General features: G+C 44.1%; 2 protein-coding genes across 10 annotated transcripts in view; one reads left to right on the forward strand and one right to left on the reverse strand.

Annotated features, from left to right (window-relative positions):
- Positions 1–31: 31 nt before the first annotated feature.
- Positions 32–7,528, forward strand: LOC110485727 (nuclear distribution protein nudE homolog 1). 6 transcript variants are annotated; one of them, XM_090195804.1, is made up of 9 exons: positions 32–237; positions 634–756; positions 1,171–1,324; positions 1,777–1,925; positions 2,266–2,402; positions 3,167–3,334; positions 4,042–4,127; positions 4,360–4,511; positions 5,710–7,528. In XM_090195804.1, exons 2-9 carry the CDS (start codon positions 671–673, stop codon positions 5,804–5,806), a joined length of 1,029 nt encoding a protein of 342 aa, XP_090051930.1. In that variant the 5' UTR covers positions 32–237; positions 634–670; the 3' UTR covers positions 5,807–7,528. The 6 variants fall into 6 exon arrangements, with proteins under 6 accessions (XP_090051930.1, XP_036796286.2, XP_021412549.3 ...); XM_021556875.3 differs by having other exon boundaries at positions 90–237; positions 5,694–7,528; XM_021556876.3 differs by having other exon boundaries at positions 90–206; positions 5,694–7,528.
- Positions 7,529–7,582: 54 nt separating this feature from the next.
- The window catches only part of LOC110485728 (myosin-11), a 39,835-nt gene continuing 26,892 nt past the window's right edge, over positions 7,583–20,525 (reverse strand). For 2 of the 4 annotated variants that reach the window (XM_090195798.1, XM_021556879.3), the window contains 24 exons: positions 20,353–20,513; positions 19,927–20,035; positions 19,664–19,795; positions 19,166–19,372; positions 18,871–19,008; positions 18,450–18,573; positions 17,970–18,141; positions 17,468–17,680; positions 17,026–17,170; positions 16,504–16,710; positions 16,145–16,249; positions 15,778–15,930; positions 15,205–15,453; positions 14,693–14,905; positions 14,227–14,439; positions 13,866–14,027; positions 13,041–13,169; positions 12,840–12,928; positions 12,089–12,212; positions 11,006–11,131; positions 10,665–10,856; positions 10,364–10,536; positions 9,970–10,008; positions 7,583–8,858 (listed from right to left, as the gene is read on the reverse strand). In XM_090195798.1, the coding sequence (XP_090051924.1) occupies positions 9,978–10,008; positions 10,364–10,536; positions 10,665–10,856; positions 11,006–11,131; positions 12,089–12,212; positions 12,840–12,928; positions 13,041–13,169; positions 13,866–14,027; positions 14,227–14,439; positions 14,693–14,905; positions 15,205–15,453; positions 15,778–15,930; positions 16,145–16,249; positions 16,504–16,710; positions 17,026–17,170; positions 17,468–17,680; positions 17,970–18,141; positions 18,450–18,573; positions 18,871–19,008; positions 19,166–19,372; positions 19,664–19,795; positions 19,927–20,035; positions 20,353–20,513 (3,567 nt within the window). In that variant the 3' untranslated portion in view covers positions 7,583–8,858; positions 9,970–9,977. The remainder of the gene's footprint in view (positions 8,859–9,969; positions 10,009–10,363; positions 10,537–10,664; positions 10,857–11,005; positions 11,132–12,088; positions 12,213–12,839; positions 12,929–13,040; positions 13,170–13,865; positions 14,028–14,226; positions 14,440–14,692; positions 14,906–15,204; positions 15,454–15,777; positions 15,931–16,144; positions 16,250–16,503; positions 16,711–17,025; positions 17,171–17,467; positions 17,681–17,969; positions 18,142–18,449; positions 18,574–18,870; positions 19,009–19,165; positions 19,373–19,663; positions 19,796–19,926; positions 20,036–20,352; positions 20,514–20,525) is intronic. The other 2 variants (XM_021556878.3, XM_021556877.3) reach the window with 1 other exon arrangement.

Consider the following 20,525-nt stretch of genomic DNA (forward strand, 5'->3'; position numbering starts at 1 on the left):
AATAACGTGAACCCGGTTGTCTACACTCACAGTCTTCCAAGAAATATAACTTGATTGGTTGAAATGCCTATGCTTTGCGTCATCCTCTCAATCCACCAATGGCGTGCTGTAAACGCGGGGGATGTAATCGTTTGGATTTGGGTAGAAGGGCAGTTTATTTCCTGATAGCGTTTTGCTATCTATGTTATTGATCTACTGTTAGCTAGGTAGGTAATATTTATAGCTATCAGCGTCCAGGTAAGCATTCTGCCGTATATTTTACTCTCTGAAAGTCGGAAATCTTCATGTATCGTACAACAGTTTATGTGTTATTCACGTAACGGTTGGGATGTCGCTAAACTCACTAGTTAGCTAGCCAACATCTTAATGTATTTATTGAATAGGCTAGCTAAAGTAACTGAATAGTTATCTGATCAAACTGGACATTCCAACGGGCTGTAAAAAAACATAGTTAGCTATCAAGTGTCTAACGTTACCTACTGGGCTAACTGTTAAGTGTCAACATGCATGCAAGCCTCATGCATTCCATTGTATATGATTAATTGATCTCCATAGCTAGCTAGCTAGACAAACAAGAGCCTGCCTCAACATGACCAGTGCCATGTTCCTTCTTTACTTTATATGTTTTACTAGGTTTTGTGAAACCATAGAGTCAGCTGTAGCGTTAGACATGGGGGAGCCCAAGACGCCCAAATTTGGGTCCATAGAAGAAGAGCTGAGTTTCTGGAAGGAGCAGTCAGACAAACACCAGCAAAGGTAAGGAATTATACCAATGGTTGGTAGCTAGCAGCCGAACTGGTTGGCCTAGATGTGTGGATAATGGATAGAAGTGAAACAATCCGAATCTCTATCTCTGAAGCTGTCCGTAAGTGTATATCTAGGAAGTTTACCATATATCAATGGCTAGAAGGGATGTGTGTGTTTAGCTAACCCTAAACTTTTTCCTAAGTTTAAGCAATTTCTCCTAACCTGCTGTGTAAGTTTTCCTAACCTGCTACGAAAAATCAAATCTGGTGTTAATTTGACAAAAGCTGGATCCCTTCTAGCCATGACCATCCTAACTTCACCCTGTAACAGAGACAAAATAGAATCTAATCCTAGATCAGAATTCAGTGGCGATTTCCTTCGACATAGTTTAGCTATGAAGGTTAGACGTGTGTTTGTGCCCAGGGCTGAGGAGGCACAGGAGGAGTTGCAGGAGTTCCAGCAAATGAGTAGGGACTATGAGGCTGAGCTGGAGACTGAGCTGAAGCAGTGTGAAGCACGGAACAGAGAACTACTGTCCTCCAACAACCGGCTACGCATGGAACTGGAGAACATCCAGGTTAGAACCTAGAACACCTGTATTGTCAAGGCCAACACTACTCATATTCTGTAGTCTTGCATCACCACGTCATATTATCTCGTATACTCTGCTTCCCATCACGTAAAGGTTGGGCTCCATAATCTGTATGTTTTAGTAGACTTCAAAGCGCCTTCTGTGTCTTGAGTTGTCTAGTAGTACACACACGGTCACTCTAGCATCACTAAATCATAGCCACCATCACCAGGGGCCCTGTGTGTTCATTACCACAGAGCAGCTGACTTCTGAGTAACTATTTATACTGCTGAGCCCAGAGGGAAGGTTAAAGTCATTGAATACTTGATTGTGCTAAAAGCCTTAATTTCTGGGGACAGTCAAGGACAAGCCTGTGAAGAAGTGAAGGGAGAACATCATCTAAGGCCAGAAATGAGCAGCAGACATGCATCAAAAATAAGTGTTCTGTGATTTTGCAGGAGAAGTACGAGGCACAGCACTCTGAAGCGTTTAGGCAGATCTCATTGTTGGAGGGAGACCTGGAAGAGACCACAGCGGTCAAGGACCAACTCCAGAAGTACATCAGAGAGCTGGAGCAGTCCAATGATGACCTGGAGAGGGCCAAGAGGTCAGTCTGGACACTTTGACCTCAACTTGTTTGTTATTATTGTGGCGTAATGACACTGACTGTTGTGTTGATGAGGGACTTTCAATAACTATGTAAAAAAGCCTGTCTCTGCTGGGTTGTCATTGTATTGTAATTCTGAAGTGTCTGTCTGACACTTCTTTATCCAATCACCCTAATGACATTGGTGTGTGTCTTGACATTGGTGTGTACCCATTTTGTCACAAATTTCATAGGCCTACATACAGATTCAACCATGTCTGTCCTTCCACTCACCCTGGAGGATAGGATGTAATTTAAGACATAACCATAGTAACTGACTGACCAATGTCCTGTCTCACAGGGCGACCATCATGTCCCTGGAGGACTTTGAGCAGAGGATGAACCACATGATCGAAAGGAACGCCTTCCTGGAGAGTGAGCTGGACGAAAAGGAAAACCTTCTGGAGTCTGTCCAGAGACTAAAGGATGAGGCCAGAGGTTTGTGTGTGTAAGGGTCGGGACGGGGGGTCAGTGTGTTTTTCTCTCTCTGTGTGTGTGTGTGAGAGTGAGAAGCCAGAGGTGAGTCAGTGGAACAAGAAACTCAAAAAGGTTTTCATTTCATGTTCTCATCAAGAACTGCTGATTTTTGCCAGATTTAGTTACCGGTTTAAAAAATATGTGCAATTTGATAGTTGACTAATTGACATTGTAATATCAGGATGATCCAGCCTTGCCCATTGTATTCCTCAAAAAGTAAGCAGAGCGAATGTGAGATTATGAGTTTGGCATTATGTGTAGAATTTACAGCTATAAAAGTCCTGCCTACTTCCTGGTTCAAGTCCTGTACTGTGTTTTAATGGTCTTCAAGCTTATATATCATCATATTCATGAAAATGGGTTCATCTTAAGATATATACTGTAATTGTATTTGTGGATTAATTCACCTTTACCCAGTGCCTTTTATGAAGGTTTTTGATTACGGGGGAAAACGCAATAAAAAACCTTCATGAAAGACATCAGTAAAAAGTAAATTAATCCACAAATACAATTTTACATGTACAGTATCTTAAATTATCACGTTTTCATGAATTTCATATATAAGCTTGAAGCCCATTCAAAAACTTGATCCAGGAAGTAGGTGGGACTTCCATTGGTGATTACTTGTATAGACTTTTTCTATATTTGTACTGTAGTATCAATGTCACAAATGTCCTCAGTATTGAGATCTGATCTGTTGTCTCTCCTCTCTCTGTGTTGGGCAGATTTACGACAGGAGCTAGCTGTACAGCAGGTCCAGGAGCGACGCCCCCCCAGTAGCCTTTCTAAAGAGAAAGACAGGACCGAATCATCGTCACGCTCCACCATACCGACCACCCCCTCCAAACCACTTGGTACATTCCCAGCAACCCCAGCCTCAAGCATTCGTCGAGGTGGGTGAGACCAATGGTAGCTGTGTTGTGGGTTAAACTGTAATAATGACATATGACTTTATCCAAATTTTAATATATGAATAATGGTGGAATGCTAGTTAATCCCTTAGTCAAAGACAGACAGTACAGTATGAAGACAGATAGGCAAAAAATGCTTTTCTAATAGAAATCCCCAATCACACTTGTTGGCGATGTTGGCTAGCTAAGCTTGTGCGTAGAAACACGTCATCAGGTTTTTTTTAACTAGGCAAGTCAGTTAAGAACAAATTCTTATTTTCAATGAACTGCCTGTTCAGGGGCAGAACGACAGATTTGTACCATGTCAGCTCGGGGATTTGAACTTGCAACCTCTACGGTTACTAGTCCAACCACTAGGCTACCCTGCCGCCCCAGGGTAATGGCGCGTGAGCAGGCCGTCAAATAAATGGCAATCCTTCGATATAAAGTTGTTTTTGAAAAATGAAAGCATGTCACTTTCACAAGGTTGGAATAATAACATGTTCAACCACTTAAGACACTGGCTCGAATCATGGTTGTGCATTTAGATTGAGAAAATGTACAACTAAAGAAGAATTTCCCACCAAACCCTGGCCTGGTCTGTTTTGCAAGCTTTCCAGCAAAGTCTTGCAATGTTGCGCCTCTGGCTTTAGAAACGCCTTAGTAGCTGTAGTTTGATGTTGTGATATGTGCCATGTGTTTGTGTTTAGGGGATAACCTAACAGGAACTCCATTGACTACGTCAGCTCGCATATCTGCACTCAACATCGTCGGCGAGCTCCTAAGAAAAGTCGGGGTAAGAAACATTGTCTTAGTAGGGCCTATGCATTTAATACCACCCTCATATCACCAGGAACCTTCAATGATGTAAATAATAAAATAGAACTCATTTAATGACGTAAAGGAAAACTCCATACAAAAATGATATCTTGGTATTTGTTTGGACTTTTCATTTTTAAACGCATCTCCATTTGTGTCTGATGATCTCAGACTGTAATGCAACTTATTTCCCCTCTTGGATGCTCTAGAACCTGGAGTCCAAGTTGGCGTCTTGTCGAGACTTCGTATACGACACTTCGCCGAAAAGATCGGCTCTTCCGTCGTGTCCCGGTACCCCCTCTGCTATAGAGGGAGGCACAGAGATCCAGGCCTGCAGCATGAGCCCTCCACACTACGACAGGTAAATGGGTCACAATGAGAAAATCATATATATTTCTGTCTCGTTGTGTGTATCTAGATTCAGCCTACTTAGTAGTAGTATTTATTAGGATTCCCAATTAGCTGCTTCCGAGGCAGTGGACACTTCCTGGGGTACCAAACATTAGGAACACCTTCTGCACCCCACGCCCTCAGAACAGCCTCAATTCGTTGGGGCATGGACACTACAAGGTGTTGAAAGCGTTCCACAGGGATACTGGCCCGTGTTGATTCCAATGCTTCCCACAGTTGTCAAGTTGTCCGGATGTTCTTTTGGTGGTTGACCATTATTGATACACACAGGAAACTGTTGAATGTGGAAAAACCCAGCAGCATTGCAGTTCTTGACACAACCTGGTGCGCCTGGCACCTACTACCATACCCCGTTCAAAGGCACTTAAACACCTCTACAGGATCGGTGGGTCCCCTGTGGGATGGTTGAGCTAATGTGATTAGCATCAGGTTGTAAGTAACAAGAACATTTCCCAGGACATATCTGATATTGGCAGAAAGATTAACATGAATTTAAGCTAACTGCTCTGTCCAATTTACAGTAGCAATTACAAAAAAAAACTTTTCCTATGCGTTATCTTTTACCAGATCTAATGTGTTATTCTCCTACATTAATTTAAAATTTCCACAAACTTCAAAGTGTTTCCTTTCAAATGGTATCAAGAATATGCAGGTCCTGAGCTACAGGCAGTTAGATTTGGGTATGATATTTTAGGTGAAAATTGAAGAATATTATGTCTTGACCATTCAACTTCTGAATGGCACACAAAAGAAAGATTTTTAAAAAGCCATCTCCCACTTCATCTACACCGATTCCAAGTGGATTTAGCAAGTGACATCAAAAAGGATCATAGCTTTCACCTGGTCAGTCTGTCATGGAAAGAGCAGGTGTCGTTAATGTTTTGTATACTCAGTGTACATGGCACAACATTTAGCAGATGCTCCCATCCAGGGCGACCCACAGCTAGTGCATTCAACTCAAGATAGCCAGAGATCTGGACTAAAGTACTACTCCATTTAGACTTATACTGGTCTTAGTATCTTACAACTAATGAACATGAACTGGGTGGGATTTGTTCTGGTTCCTGTTGCTCATAACATTGTCTGATCTACATTAAAATTAACTTGTTGATTTATGTGTTACTCATGGTAGATGTTCGGTCTTTCAGTTTGGTGAAGCGGTTAGAGTTTGGACCTGCGCCTCCTCGGGGGGTCTCCTCCCACGGCTCCCAGTCACCATCGGGGGGAGTCAAGATCCTGCTATGAAACGAGGGCCTCCCTCCACCAGACTGTCCTACCCATCAGTAGGGCTTTAAACTGTGTCCCCCTCACTACCAGCTGAACATCCTCCCCCCGAACCAGGAAGCCGCTCCCTCTATCAACTTATTTGCTGCATGGACTCTGCTGAGAAGAACCGCCGTGTCATGCTACGCTACAGTTTTATTTTATTAATGAATAATAGAAGTGAGGATTCCTTGACCCCGCTGCATGTCGTCCTGCTACTATGCCACTAACACCCCCCCCCCCCCGGTCCTTCTTGTACCCACGTTCTCTGATTGAACTCCATCTTGGATTCTTGGTGTGCCAGCTGGTCGATAATTGGCGGTGTTAGCATTGCTGCCTTTTATCAATATCACATGGAAGTTTTGCCTAGTCACGATTCCTTTCTGTATGTCTAACTCTCTGATATGTCCGTTCGTAGCTAAGCCACATATGTGCTTATAGAGGCTATACGTGTAAAGTGTCGGAGATGGTAAGTTAGGCTAGCTTTACCTTTTGGAGAATGTGTATTATTCCTTTCTTTGTGCTGTGTTGTCATCAGCTGTAAAAGCTAAGGATGGTCTGAAGTTTATGGGTACTACTACTTTACAGGTCAATGTTTGAGTTAAAAGCAATGGTTTATTCATGTACAAATATACATTATTTTAAAGGTCTTCTACCTGGTAACTTGAAAAAGTATTTCTGTGAGAAATGCACAGACTAGCTAGCCTTATACCCTGTCATGCATTTGCAGAATGTTTTACAAGGTAGGCAAGATATAGGAACAGAGAAAGTACATCGAGTTAACTTGAGAATCTGAAATTTAGTCTAGGTCTTTGGCAAAGACATTTCTTTCCGTTACCACAGTTGATAAAGTTGCCGTTTAAGTTTTAGATTTTTTTTCTCGGTTTGTATATGTTCTTCATCTTTTACGAGTTGGAGAGTTAGGGGGCACCACTGCACTACTGAATGTATAGAATCTATATTACAGATGTTTCTAATAGGAAGTGGCCTAAAGACAGGTTTGGTTCAGTTTGAGCAGGTCAGTCGGCCCAGAATTCCTGTCAAAAGACTGATCTTTTATCAGATCAGGGAGCTATCAAAGATGACAAAATAGCAATAATAGATTTGACAGACTAGAGTTCGATTTTACAGAATGGGGTTTTGAGATAAAGCAAAGTTCATACTATATTTCCAAAACCATTATGGATGATGCCTTGGTTACTGTTATTGCTGGACGTATGAATTCATTACGTGCTGTTTAAAATAATGTTTTAGCCTTTGTCTTTCCAATGAGGAGCAATAGTCCGACATCAAGGACATGTTACTACTCAACGACAGATGGAACGTTTGTACTCATTAGCAATATATACACTGTATATCTCACTGGTTTATATTGGTTCCATCCATATGTGCTTTATCCAACTCCCCTGTCATGTTCGTGATAAAGGAGTTGATTTGAGACCAGACTAATATGTCTACAAAACAACTGTTACAGCAGCTGTCCTTATGTAAGTACTCTGCTGTTGTATGAACTAAGGACCAGGAAGTACCGTTTGTACTTTTACAACTGTACATGTAACCGTTTGTGGGTGTGTTACTAACATACTAACTTCTGTTTGCGTTTACATTGAAATGTATGCACCCGAGGTGCTCTACCTTTTGACCTGTTGGTTTGCAATCCTTTTTGTATCAAAATGAACACATAAAATGAACATTCTAAACATTCTTTTGGCAATATCATTCAGGATGTGGAGACAGACATATAGTAGAGAAATAGGGTTACTTTTTCACTCATTTATTGTGCAGGTGGTTCCACAATTTATAGATTTAAAGAAGTGGCATGTAAACGTCAATTGAGTAAAAACAAGACAGAACATTGTTGTAAAGGTGACCAGTGGCGGGAAAAACTCATATTTTGGTTGAATATGCATCTGGACACAAAATGGCCTTGATGGTATGACACGATTCCTGCTGATGATATTCTACTTGGCAAGGTACACAACTGAAAAAGTACCTGTCTTGTTGATACTACGTGTGTATTAGACTTTAGGAACAAGAAAAGTCTGATATGAATATGTAGGTGAAAGGGGTGACTGGTTTTGGTTTCTAGAAGTAGGAAGGTGTTCTGCTACCCATACTTGACAGTCAGAGAAATATTCAAAGTATGAAATATATATGGTCGATTCACTGTCCTTACCACAGACAAAACAGTTGCTATAGTTGCAACCGTGCGCCAATATTGGGGCAGCTATTCTGAATACAAAGAAAATACATTTGGACTACATCAGTTATTTTTTTTATCTGGGTGGGTATACCATTTGTCATAGTATACATTGACCTTCTATAACGATCTTAACAGTTAACAGCAGTGTAGAAGACGGGACAAGTCATAATGTCATAGAAATAGATTTACATGACCGCTAGATGTATAAATCTAGAAATACAATGTGATGCCTATAATTATTTAGGATTTAAAGTGACGAATAGTAACACCTGGATTTATCCTTCCAGATGAAAGGAGAATAAGGAACATGTAACCTACGTACCTTCGAGGGGTACAACATTATGCTAAGGAAGTATCGTAGGGACAAGTAATTCAGTGCAGTACAAAACAGTGTAGCAAAATAAAATCACACCAACATCCCAGGCACTTAACTTAAACCAAATTAATTATCACGCCTTTGTCTCTTGTGCCTCCATTTAGTCTGTTTTGAATTGTGAAAAGCCTTATGTGCTCTGAACGAGAAGGCAGTCGATATGCGACTGATATAGAGAATCATATTTGGAAGTGATATGAAAAAAAAAGGTTGAAGTCACTTGTGTGTTCTTTGGTAAAGCGGGTCAGTCTGGCACCTAATACCGAGTCTGATTGGTTGGATGCTTGTAATACAGAATTTAATTGGATGGTTTTGGGCTCTTCTACTCAACAGACTTTGTTCCGTTGTAGTCCCCCTGTGAGTCCCCGTCTTCTTCTGACGCGTCATCAATGACCCCTCTCCGGGCACTGCCCCCGGCACGGCGCGGTGCGGCGCTGAAAGAGGGCTCGGTCCCACGCCTGACACGCAGACCGACAAACACAGGACACACAGACAAACAAAGATGAGACGAGCTATGGGCAAGACCAGTCTAGGTTTCCTGGTAACCTCAGGACAATGTTGGAGGACTTTCTGCTCCCATTGTCTGAGTCTGTATATCACTCTGCCTTTATCCACCTTTCTGTTTGAAGTTAAAATGGATGTCTAACAATACCTACCAGAGAGGTTGTGATCGTTCAAAGTATTGACATCTTATTACAATAATAGTCCCACTTTAAACAATTACAATTTATAAAGGCTTCGTATAGCCTACATAAAGGCTTCATAAGCACTACATAAATACTACACAAATCTGATTTATACACCATGATATAAATGGTGTATAAACATTTGGCAATTCACCCTACTCTGGTTGTCACGTCACTATTTATAGAGAGTATGACATGCTTATAGATGATTTATGAAGCCTTTATGTAGTTATGAGGCCTTCGCATGCTATATATAGCCATTATAAGTTGTACTTCGTTTAAAGTGGAACCACAATGGTCTATTAAGTTCAAACTCCATTTCATGTAACTTGTCTATTACGTTTTGTTAGACTTGGGTAAAAAAACTTGTGTTGAACACGAGGAAGATTAAATGGCATCGCTGAAATGCAGAATGAGTGAGATGTTATAGTAACAGTAGGCACGCTGCACACCGGCCGGTTATATCTTTAACTCATTTGACTCCTGTCTAGACGAACACTAGTCTGAACCCAAAACTGTTTGTGCGGAATTGTCAACTCCGATGGTCACCGGAGACCATCGGATTTGGCAAGACAGCACAAACAGATCTGGAACCAGGCTAGACAGACAGAGAAATGAGTTTGGTTTAGGGCAACTAAACCAAGCATGGAGAAAAATATGGTCACCAGTAGTAGAAAGACCACAATGGAAGTGCAATACACTTTTCTTGCACTGTTTCAGACTATGAGCTCGACCAGAGGAGCTCCATTGAAGATATTGACCGATAAACCATATTTCACTCTTTCAGGCGGAGAAATGGCACAGTCAGTTGGACAAGAGTGCATGGGGGTAAGTTATGGAAAGTTAAAATGAAATGGTGATAAACTTCTAAATGCAGAGGTACCTGCTACGTTACTCCTTGGGTTCTGGGATTGGGTTGCCTCTGCAATAAAGATTCGAGAAAGGCTTTGATTTCCAGAGGACTCACCATGGTGTTGGAAACAGATATACTGTAGTACAGTGTTCGAATTGTTATCTGCAAGCCCCAAAAGGGCACTTTATGCTCATTTGCCCATTGGGAGAAGATTTAATTGTGGTTGGCGAATGGTTGATAGTGTGAAATGTCAGTGTGGTTGCTGTAAATCTACTCAGTTATATATTGGACCTGCCTTGATTTGGGGTGGGGTTATCCTTTTCTATCGAGTGATTTGAGCACAGTGAAACTACAGTACACAGGAGAGGTCAGGAGCAGGGACTCTTGCCAAAGACACCGCCCCGACTCTGGGGTCATACTGTACCTGAGTTTGCTCTTGAGGGAGTTGACCTCGCGGCTCATGGCATCGTTAGCCTCGGTGGACTCATCCAGCTCCCTCTGCAGCTTCCTGCGGGCAGCCGTGATGCGCTGAGACTCCTCCTCCGACTCCTCCAGCTGGCGCTTCAGCTGCTTCATCCGCGTGTTGCCCTTTTCTGCCTGGGGAGGAGAGGGGAGAGGAGTAAGGTGGGGGGTGGGGGGTCGTAAGAGTGTCATAACACTGCCATTAGCAGAAAGGAAGAAGAGGGTGTTCATAAGACTGGTGTCAGCATGACACAACAGCATACCTGTTCCTTGTACTGTTCGGCCTGTTTCCTCTCGTCCTCCACCTGGATCATCAGATCTTTCAGCTTTTTGTCCTTCTGGCGCAGGCCCTTGGCTACGGCCTGCTTGTCTCTGCTCTCTTGCTCCACCTGCTCCTCCAACTGAGCCACCTTGGCCTCCAGGGCGGTGATGGATGACTTGAACTTGGACTTGACCTGGTCAGAGATGATAGAGACCGATACCTCACAATTTAACAGCACACTACACAGCCACTAAGATAGACCGGAAAGTAAGGACACTTAATATTTTCTCAATGGGGAGAAACCCTAGATAGTAGATTTACGTAGATGTGACTATCTCTGACCTGGTTCTCCATCTCCTGCAGCTTGGCCTTTAGGTCCTTGTTCTGCCTCTCCATCTGCTGCCGGGCGCTCTCGTTCTTCTGGGAGGTGGTGCGCTCGGTCTGCAGCTCATTGTTCAGCTGGTCCACCTGAGTGTGACGAGTGGTCAAGATGTGGTCAATGACACCGAGTTCAAAACTTGGTCACTGAGAGTTAAAGGTATGGTCAATGTACATCCAAGAGGTGGTCAATGAGGGTTGAAAGTGTAGTCAATGAGGGTTCAAAGCATGGTTGATTAAAGGTCAAGTTGGGGTTCTAGTGCAGGGCTGCCCAACCCGCTTCCTGGAGATTTCCTTATTTTTCTAATTTCACCTTTAACCAGGTAGGCCAGTTGAGAACAAGTTCTCATTTACAACTGTGACCTGGCCAAGATGAAGCAAAGCAGTGCAACAGAAAAAACAACACAGAGTTACACATGGAATAAACAAGTGTACTGTCAATAACACAATAGAAGAAAAAAAGTCTTTATACAGTGTGCGCAAATGGCGTGAGGTGGTAAGGCAATAAATAGTCCATAGTAGCGAAGTAATTACAGTTTAGCAAATTAACACTGGAGGGATAGATGTGCAGATGATGTGCAAGTAGAAATACTGGTGTGCAAAAGAGTAAAAAAATAAATACAAAGAATATGGGGATGAGGTCGGTAGATTTGATGGGCTATTTACAGATGGGCTGTGTACAGCTGCAGTGATCGGTAAGCTGCTCCTCAGATAGCGGATGTTAAAAGTTAGTGAGGGAGATAAGTCTCCAACTTCAGTGATTTATTGCAACTCGTTCCAGTCATTGGCAGCAGAGAACTGGAAGGAAAGATCTACTGTCCTGTAGGATTTTCAGTTCAACCCTAATTTAGCATATCTGATTCAGGTATTTAAGGTCTTGTTGATCAGCTAATTAGTTGAATCAGGTGTGTTAAATTAGGGTTGGACTGAAAACCCACAGGATGGTAGATCTCCAGGAAGAGGGTTGGACAGCCCTGTTCTAGTGTGTTTAAGGTGTGGTCACAGTGTGTTTCAGGTCGTTAGGAGGAGGGGTCCTGCCAGTCTAACCTGTTGAGTGCTCTTCCTCAATCTGTCGTTGAGGATCTCCATGTTACTGCTTTCTTCCTCCAGCTCCTCCTCCAGCTGGGAGATTTTAGCCTCCAAACGACGCTTTTCATCAGACAGGGCTGATCTGGAAACGGCACACAGGAAACAGTCAATCATACAACGTTCCACTACACAGCCACACTACGCTTCAGTCGCGCACAATGAATGCTCCCCTACACTACGCTTCAGTCGCGCACAATGAATGCTCCCCTACACTACGCTTGTCGCACACAATGAATGCTCCCCTACACTACGCTTGTCGCACACAATGAATGCTCCCCTACATTACCACACAATGAATGCTCCCCTATATTACCACACAATGAATGCTCCCCTATATTACCACACAATGAATGCTCCCCTACACTACGCTTCAGTCACAATGAATGCTCCCCTACATTACCACACAATGAATGCTCCCCTATATTACCACACAATGAATGCTCCCCTATATTACCACACAATGAATGCTCCCCTACACTACGCTTCAGTCACAATGAATGCTCCCCTACATTACCACACAATGAATGCTCCTACACTACGCTTCAGTCACAATGAATGCTCCCCTACATTACCGCACAATGCTCCACTACACCACCATCTAATGCTGCGTTCAATTCATTCCACTCATTTGACTGTGGAAAAATGGTGAAATACAAGAGGCATTATAATGCTGTTAACATCACACTCATTTAGTAAAGGTTCTACTTACTTTCCAGAGGTGTTGCTGGCTAGTTCGTCGGACAGCTCGTCCCGCTCAGCCTCTGCTTGTTTCCGTGCCCTCTCAGCAGCAGCCAGCTCCTACACACACACACACACACAATAGCACTCTGGTCAAAAGTAGTGCACTATATGGGAAATAGTGTTATTTCACACTTTGCCATGCTATCTACAGTGAGCCAGGCTACGTTACCTCCTGAATCTGCATGAGCTCAGCCTCCAGACTCTTAGCCTTCCTCTCACTCTCCTTGGCCGTACCCAGCACCTCTTCTCTGGCTGCACGGGCATCTTCCAGTTCCCTCTGGAAGTCCTTCATCTGGGCCTGGAGATGGAATGACATAGTTACATTATGAGGCATCATAAGGCTTTCATAATGCTTTATAGGGTGTGATGGGTTCTGACTTCTAAACTTGAAAAATCCTTGTTCATGGTACTGAGGGAGAGAGGGGGAATGCAGAACGTTTACATTCTCTCAGAACATGCTATTGATAGACATTAGATATCCTATGGAAAGGAGAAGGGCTACAGTCTGGTACAAGTCAAGAGGACAGCTGTGAGTTGGGGAGGAGTGAGGAATTTGGGCCGAGGTCAGGTCAGATGAAGTGAGAAAGAGCATGCATCACTAAAGTCCCGTCTAGCAACAGAGATGTATTGGCTGTCCAGATGTGTAAGGAGGAGACTCCGCATAGGAGGAAGGCTTAAATACCAGTGCTTGTGTAAATATGTCTTTGTCCTTTCAGCTGTCTGACCAATTGGGTGAATAAACTTGGTTAGAGCTTTTCATAGTTGTCCATTAGTTTTACTCTGTTTATTTAGAACCTAACAGGTGTTATGTCAATGCCATAGCCAAACCTCACACTAGCTGGATTCATTTTACACCATGAATGTCAGTTACATAAGGCTACATAAGGCATGCTACATATGACTAAATAAGGAATAGGCTGTCATACTGCTACGTAAACAAAACAGTATCACTGTAAGGTAATGTGTTACAGTATCGTCGTTCGCGCCAACTCACCTGGATCTTGCGCAGCTGTTTAATGGCCTCGTCGCGTCCCTTGTTGGACATCTCGATCTGTCCCTCCAGGTCCTTCATATCTCCCTCCAGCTTCTTCTTGGCTGCTGCCGCCGTGGCTCTCTGCTTCCTCTCGTCCTCTAGCTCCGTCTCCAACTCACGCACCTGGGGAGCACACATACAGAAAGCGAAAGATGAGCACAAGCTCAATTCAGCAACATCATTTGTTGCTGTGAATGTGTGTCAGTATTGTGTAGCTCAAGAGTGGCTTGAACACCCTGGAGAGTTAATCCATGAACCTACTACTCTTCTGTGTAACAAAATGGTGGCTTTTCCTCTTTACAGTTTTTCCTTCTTTCCCTACCTGCTTTATGAGCTGTCTCTTCTTCTCCTCTCCCATCTCGTCACGTCCCACCAGGTCCCTGTCGAACTGGGCCTTCAGGGCCTGCATGTTGACCTCCAGACGCAGCTTGGCGTCCTCTGCAGCCTGCAGCTCGTCCTCCAGCTCCTCCAGCTGGGTCTTCATCTCCTCCACCTGGGCCTCCAGTCCACGCTTCCCCTTCTCCAACTCATGGACCTACGGATGGGATGCAGGGGTGGGTGGGTGAGAAAAGGTTGTGGACATGCCTGCTACCTACTGGTGGTTTAAGAATATTGCCATTAAATAAATAATTTAAAAAAGTGATTAAACCTAGTCCTGGATTAAAAATCAGGCTCAACCTCCATGGAAAGAGGCTCCATTGAAAGACACTTTTAGTCCAGGACTAGGCTTGATCGGTATCTGGGAATCTGGCCCATAGATTCCAGAGAAGTTGATTGTCCACACTCACACTCTTGCCCACGTCGTCCTTAGAGCTGACCAGGTCTTCCATCTCAGTCCTCAGGGACTTGTTGGCTCTCTCCAGCTCCTCCCTGCTCTCCTGGGCCTCCTCCAGAGCACGGGCCAGAGACAGGGCCTTGGTCTCCTTCTCCCTGGCCTCTGCCTCAGCACGGTCCCTCTCATCAGCGTACTTACTGGAGATGGTCTTCTCCTCGGCCAACATCTGGAAGAAAGAGTGAAGTGGAGAAGGTCAGTTCAGATGACTTTCAAGTACACAGCAGAGAAAGTAGTTAAAGAGAAGTATTTTTTTGTTGATGCATGGCTTAAGTAAATGTTTTCTCCTTATTTACATTCTCCTACACCCTGTTGATCTTTAACATAACATGCATCACAATTGCTTTGATTAGTGTCAGACATTTTGATATGTCTGTTGTACCAGCAGGCAAAACTGGTTGGTATTGCGTCATTTCCATCCTTATAATGTTATGTCGACCAGTTTTGCAGTTGGTTTGGTTGACTGACCTGGTCGAACTTCTTCTGCTTCTTCTCCAGGTTGGAGACGATGGTCCTCTGGTTGTCCAGGTCCATGAGGATGTCCTCTAGCTCCTGCTGCAGACGGTTCTTGGTCTTCTCCAGCTTGTCGTAGGCAGAGGCCTTCTCCTCGAACTGGGTGTTGGACGCTTCCAGGTCTCTCTGAAGACGCTTCTTGCTCTCCTCCAGGAGCTCATTGTTGCCGGCCATTTCTTCTAGCTTCTTCTTGGAGTCTGACAACTGGTGATACAAAGAAAATAGTGTAAAAAAAAGTGTATAAATGTCCTTCCTTCACGTTTTCATTATTTGTTCATTTAACTGTTATTTTACCAGGTTAATTGACTGAGAACACCTTTTCATTTCCAGCTAGTCTTCATCTTAAGTGGATGCTGTCCCAATACGCTAACTCCGAAAGACACACTACAATCTCTTGTTTTGGGAACATAACGCACAGGAAATGTCCACTTGAAATGGTAACAAGATGGATCTCTTCACATGCAGCATCCATCTCAATGAGGTTTTACCGTTTGACTCCGGTCTCTGACCCTGTGTGTGAACTCTAACCTGTATGTTGAGGGTGGACACGTGTCTCTCCACGTTCCTCTTGGCCTCCACCTCCTCCTCCAGCTGTTCCTGCAGACTGTTGCGGTCGTCCTCCATCTGACGCAACTTGGTGGAGAACTGCAGCTTCTGACGGGTCTCCTCAGCCAGCAGCTCCTGAGGAGGGCAGAGACAAAGTCAAAGTTCAGTATCAAATGCCAACCAATGAGCAACAAGTGCTACATACAGGATATCATAAACCAGCATTGAACCACACAGAGCAGTTACGGTGAGTCCTTTTGGTAATTTCTCACTTAAAATATACTTACAACGAAATGTTAGCTTGCATGAATATGCAGTACAGAATAAACAGGATGTATTGTGTGTGTACTTGTGTGTCTTGGACTTGGGCGCTGAGGGTGGAGACATCTTTGCTCAGCTTGATGTTCTTCCCCTCGGCTTCATTCAGGAGGTTGGTGACACTCTCTAGTTCAATCTGTGTAGAGCAAGAGATGGGATATTAGTCAGAATCTCATCTAGCTAGTGAAACTTGTCTTCTATATCTATGGACTATTTCAACCATTAATCTATTGCATCGTGCGTCATTCTACATAACTAATATCATTCTACAAAGAACAAAGAATAGAGACCATGTGTGTTCCAGCAGGTCCACATTTTTTATTAATTATGGCCATATGGGCTCTGTGTGAAGATGTCATCATTGTGCGACCCCTCATAGTCGTCACTCACAGTGATCTTGGAGCAGCGCTCTCCCAGCTCGCCCTTCTGCTTCTCGCTGTCGGTGAAGCGTGCCTGCAGCTCGTTCAGCTGACCTTCGACCTTCCTCTTCTTGTTCTCCACGTCCTGTTTGGCCGTGGTCAGGGAGCGCACCTCCACCGTCAGCTCCGACGTCTCCTTCTCCAGGGCCTGCTTGGCCTTGTCCAGGTTTGACTTCACCTGGGGGACACAGAGAAGAAGGGGATTCAACCAGTCAATGGAAATACTATATAATGTAGGTAGGCCCACACAGCATCTAATACATATGGATTTTTCCATATCCTGAAACCAGAGTGCTAATACAGAGAGCTTCCATAATAGAACGGTAAAATGGATCCTGTTCTGTGGAAGATGGATTCATGCACACATAAAATTATCATATGCTTCAGAATGTAGACAGAGTCACGTCAAATCTGGCCAGTGATGAAGCTATACAATCAGATACAGAACTTTGGGCACTTGAACAGGCCTAGTAGTGTAGCTACATTTCCTTACCCGTTTGGACTGCTCCAGCTGCTCTGTGAGCTCCTCTACAGCCTGGGTGTGTTTCTGTCTCATCTCCTGCACCTGGGCCTCGTGGGTCCGACCCTCGTCGTCCATGGCCTTCTTCAACAGGGTCACCTCCTGTTCTCTCTTCGCCCTACAGAGAAGAGAGGATGAATGAATGGATAGATAGATGATGGGTGGGTGAATGGATAGAGGGATGGGTGGGTGAGTGGATAGAGGGATGGATGAAAGAATGGATGGACATGATGAATTGCATGAGTGATTGAATAGACCAAGTACTACCCTAGACTGTATGAATACAGACAAATGACCAAAATGGCTACGTTCCAATGTCCATACTAGCATTCACACTAAGAATATATTGCTTCATACTAAGTGGTATGCCGGTGTGGATATTGGAACAGAGCCACTGCCTAGTATTTGTACTCACCGAAGCTCCTGCTGGGTAGCGGTGCTGTCAAGTGTATCCTCCAGCTCAGACTTGAGGGCCTCCAGCTCCTCTCCCAGGTCCCTCCTGGCCTTCTCAGTCTTGTTCCTGGCCTGGCGCTCTGAGTCCAGGTCCTCCTGAAGGTCTGAGATGTGGCCCTCCAGCTCCCGGATCTTCTTTAGGGCATTGTTCTTCTGGGCCATCTCGTCCTCTAGCCTAGGGGAAAAAGGTGAACATTGATGAACATTGTTTATATGTTGTTTGTGGATGATTTCAAGATAATAAAACATCACTAATAAAAGGCGCACTGTGCTGATGCTAATATCAATAGATGGCACAGTTACATTTGGTGCTTTGTTTTAGAGGTCATAAACAAGTGTAACGTGGACTTTATCATAGTATCATGTGAGGATCTATAAAACTGAAGGGGGCTCAAAAGGAAAGAATAATGAAAAGTGATATAATTACTCAAAATAAATATCAAAATCCAGTGTTTGTTGCCCACCTGGCCAGAGCAGCCTGTAGCTCCTCCTCCTTCTTAGCCAGCTGGGCTTTGAGCTCAGCGATCTGGGCCAGCAGGTCGGCTATCTGCTCCTGGAGGTCGTTAGACTCCGCCTCCAGCTTACGCTTTGCTTTGTCCAGCTCCTGCCGACCCTTCTCTTCCTTCTTCAGACGGACTAGAGGACAAAAGATAAAGAAATATATGGAAGGTTACTCTATGGATGAAGATGTGTGTAGTGGCTGAATAGCTTCAATATGTTCTTCCGACAAACTTAAGGACACCACAGATTGTTTACGATATAGGATGCTCCTTTATGGATTTGGCTAGGAGTTTTTCCTGGTCAGGTCACATGGTCAGGAAAACCCCCAAAGCCACTATTTGTACAGACCAAGATGTGCATTGTTGCTTGATAACTGAATAGGTGTGGTATCCATTGAGAGTGGTTAATGTGATGTCTGGATGGGGTAAAAGATTGACACGAACCCTCAAGTTCAGAGATCATCGACTCGTGTTTGTTCTTGAGCTTGGTCAGGTTTTTGGACTTCTCTTCCTCCTCTGCCAGGTTGGAGCTGAAATCTGCTAGCCTCTCCTCCATTAGTTTCCTCTCCTAAAACAGGGTAAACATGGCAAAAAAACAGTGTAAATCCTAAACGTCATACCTCTGCTTTCATCAAATGCCGATTGAGTGGACAAATAGAAACGGGATCAACTGTCATTATCAAATCTTCATTGGACTCATGGACCCAGAGACTTGACAATGCTTCTATGACGCGGAGGACATAATATGGAAACTGACACACGAGTCTCTCTTGATAGACGAAAACACTAAAATGTTCCTTTAAAATGGCCCATAGCCTTGACAATATGTCTCATATGATGCCTGAGACATGGTACTATAACTGACCTTTAACAGTTTGGTGTTGTGGTCCTCCATCACTAAGACATCGTCCTCTAACTTCTTGATCTTGCCTTCACATGCTACCTTCTCCAGCTGCAGCTTCTGACGGGCATCCTCCTCCTCCTCCAGATGCTCCTCCAGATCCTAAACACAAAACCAAGAAGAACTGAACTGCCAGACTTAGGATTCAAACCAGCAACCCTCAACATGACTGCACAAGCCTAAAGCAACACACACCCCGAACTCCAAAATACAAAGTCAAGGTGAAAGACACAGAAGGAAAGAAAAAGGTCAAACAAACCTGCATCTGTTGCTGCATCTTTTTCTTGTCCACCTGCAGGGCCTGAGCGCGGTCTTCCTCCTCTTCCAACCTGGCCTCCATTTCATGGAGGATCTCCTCTAGCTCCTGCTTCTTAGAGGCCAGACGCACCCTCATCTCCTCCGCCTCGGCATACAGCTCGGTCTCAGCCTGCAGCTGCTCCTGCAGTGCGTTCCTCTCCTCCATGATCTGGATAGAGGAGGAGCCAGAGAAAAAGCCAAGAGAGCTGAATAGAAAGAAAAGTGTAGGGGGCCCAACACACAACCCTGTGATACACCAAACTTTCTTGAGTTTTAATGTTTTTATTTCATAACACTTCTTATGTTAATGCCCAAACTTTTTTTGAGAGGCAATGAAAGTGGTGAAAAGGGTTACAATAGTAATGTAATTCAAACGAATATCTGAAAAATGGCAACATAATCCCTACAAAGATTGTGGAAAGCACATTGTGTGTTCCTGGTGAATGAACCCTATACATACTGTTGTGTGTTTCAGGGTGATCTCCTTCAGCTCTGATTCGTACTTCACTGCAGACTCCTTAGCCTTCTGCAGCTCCTCGTCCTTCAGGCCCATCTCCTCCTCCTGGCGGGTCACTTGCAACAGAGGCTTGACCTGCAGGTCAGAACGACGTGGCTTGGTCAACATCGCATCCGCCACCAAAGTCTAAAACTGATGTCCTTGGTAAGTCGGACAGACATCAATTAATGGAGTGAGTTGAATAGTTCATGTTGTTGAAACTCTACCTTGGTGAAGAGTCTCCACCACTGCCAGTTCCTAAGTTTGAGGTAGGCAGCACAGTTCCTCTGAATCACCTTCATGGCCATCAGTTGCTGCTGTCTCTTAGCAAAGGCCCTGTTAGAACACAGGAGCGGAACCATCATTGACCACTGTAATGTAGCATTTATTGGCTCATAAAAGCCATTTTCACTGATTCAGTTTCATTTGTGGACAGTGCTAATAACAGCATACATAGTGGCACTTTCGGAACCAGAATCAGAAAAATCGGACAAACGTCTGTCCTGGGAACAATACATTGCGACGTCCCCTGGACTTTCGCTAACATTTAGGGGACGTTCCCAGGACCAAATGTTGTTAGCTGTAGAGAATTGATATATAGACTGAGGGCTTTATTGTATTAAAGCAGTGTCAACACTGAGGCCATTGCTCACTTTCTGGCCAGATAACCTCTAGCCTGGGACTGGAAGGCGATAATGACCACTGTAATCTTCAGATCTCTCTCCTCCTCGAGCTGGGCCAACACGCCGGTACGGAAGAAGATCTTACTCTGACCAATCCGGTACAAGTTGGGGTCCAGATCCAGGTGCTTAATCTACAGAAATGG

Source organism: Oncorhynchus mykiss, chromosome 13, assembly GCF_057628025.1.
Source record: "Oncorhynchus mykiss isolate SJ-2025 chromosome 13, ASM5762802v1, whole genome shotgun sequence".
NCBI lineage: Eukaryota > Metazoa > Chordata > Actinopteri > Salmoniformes > Salmonidae > Oncorhynchus > Oncorhynchus mykiss.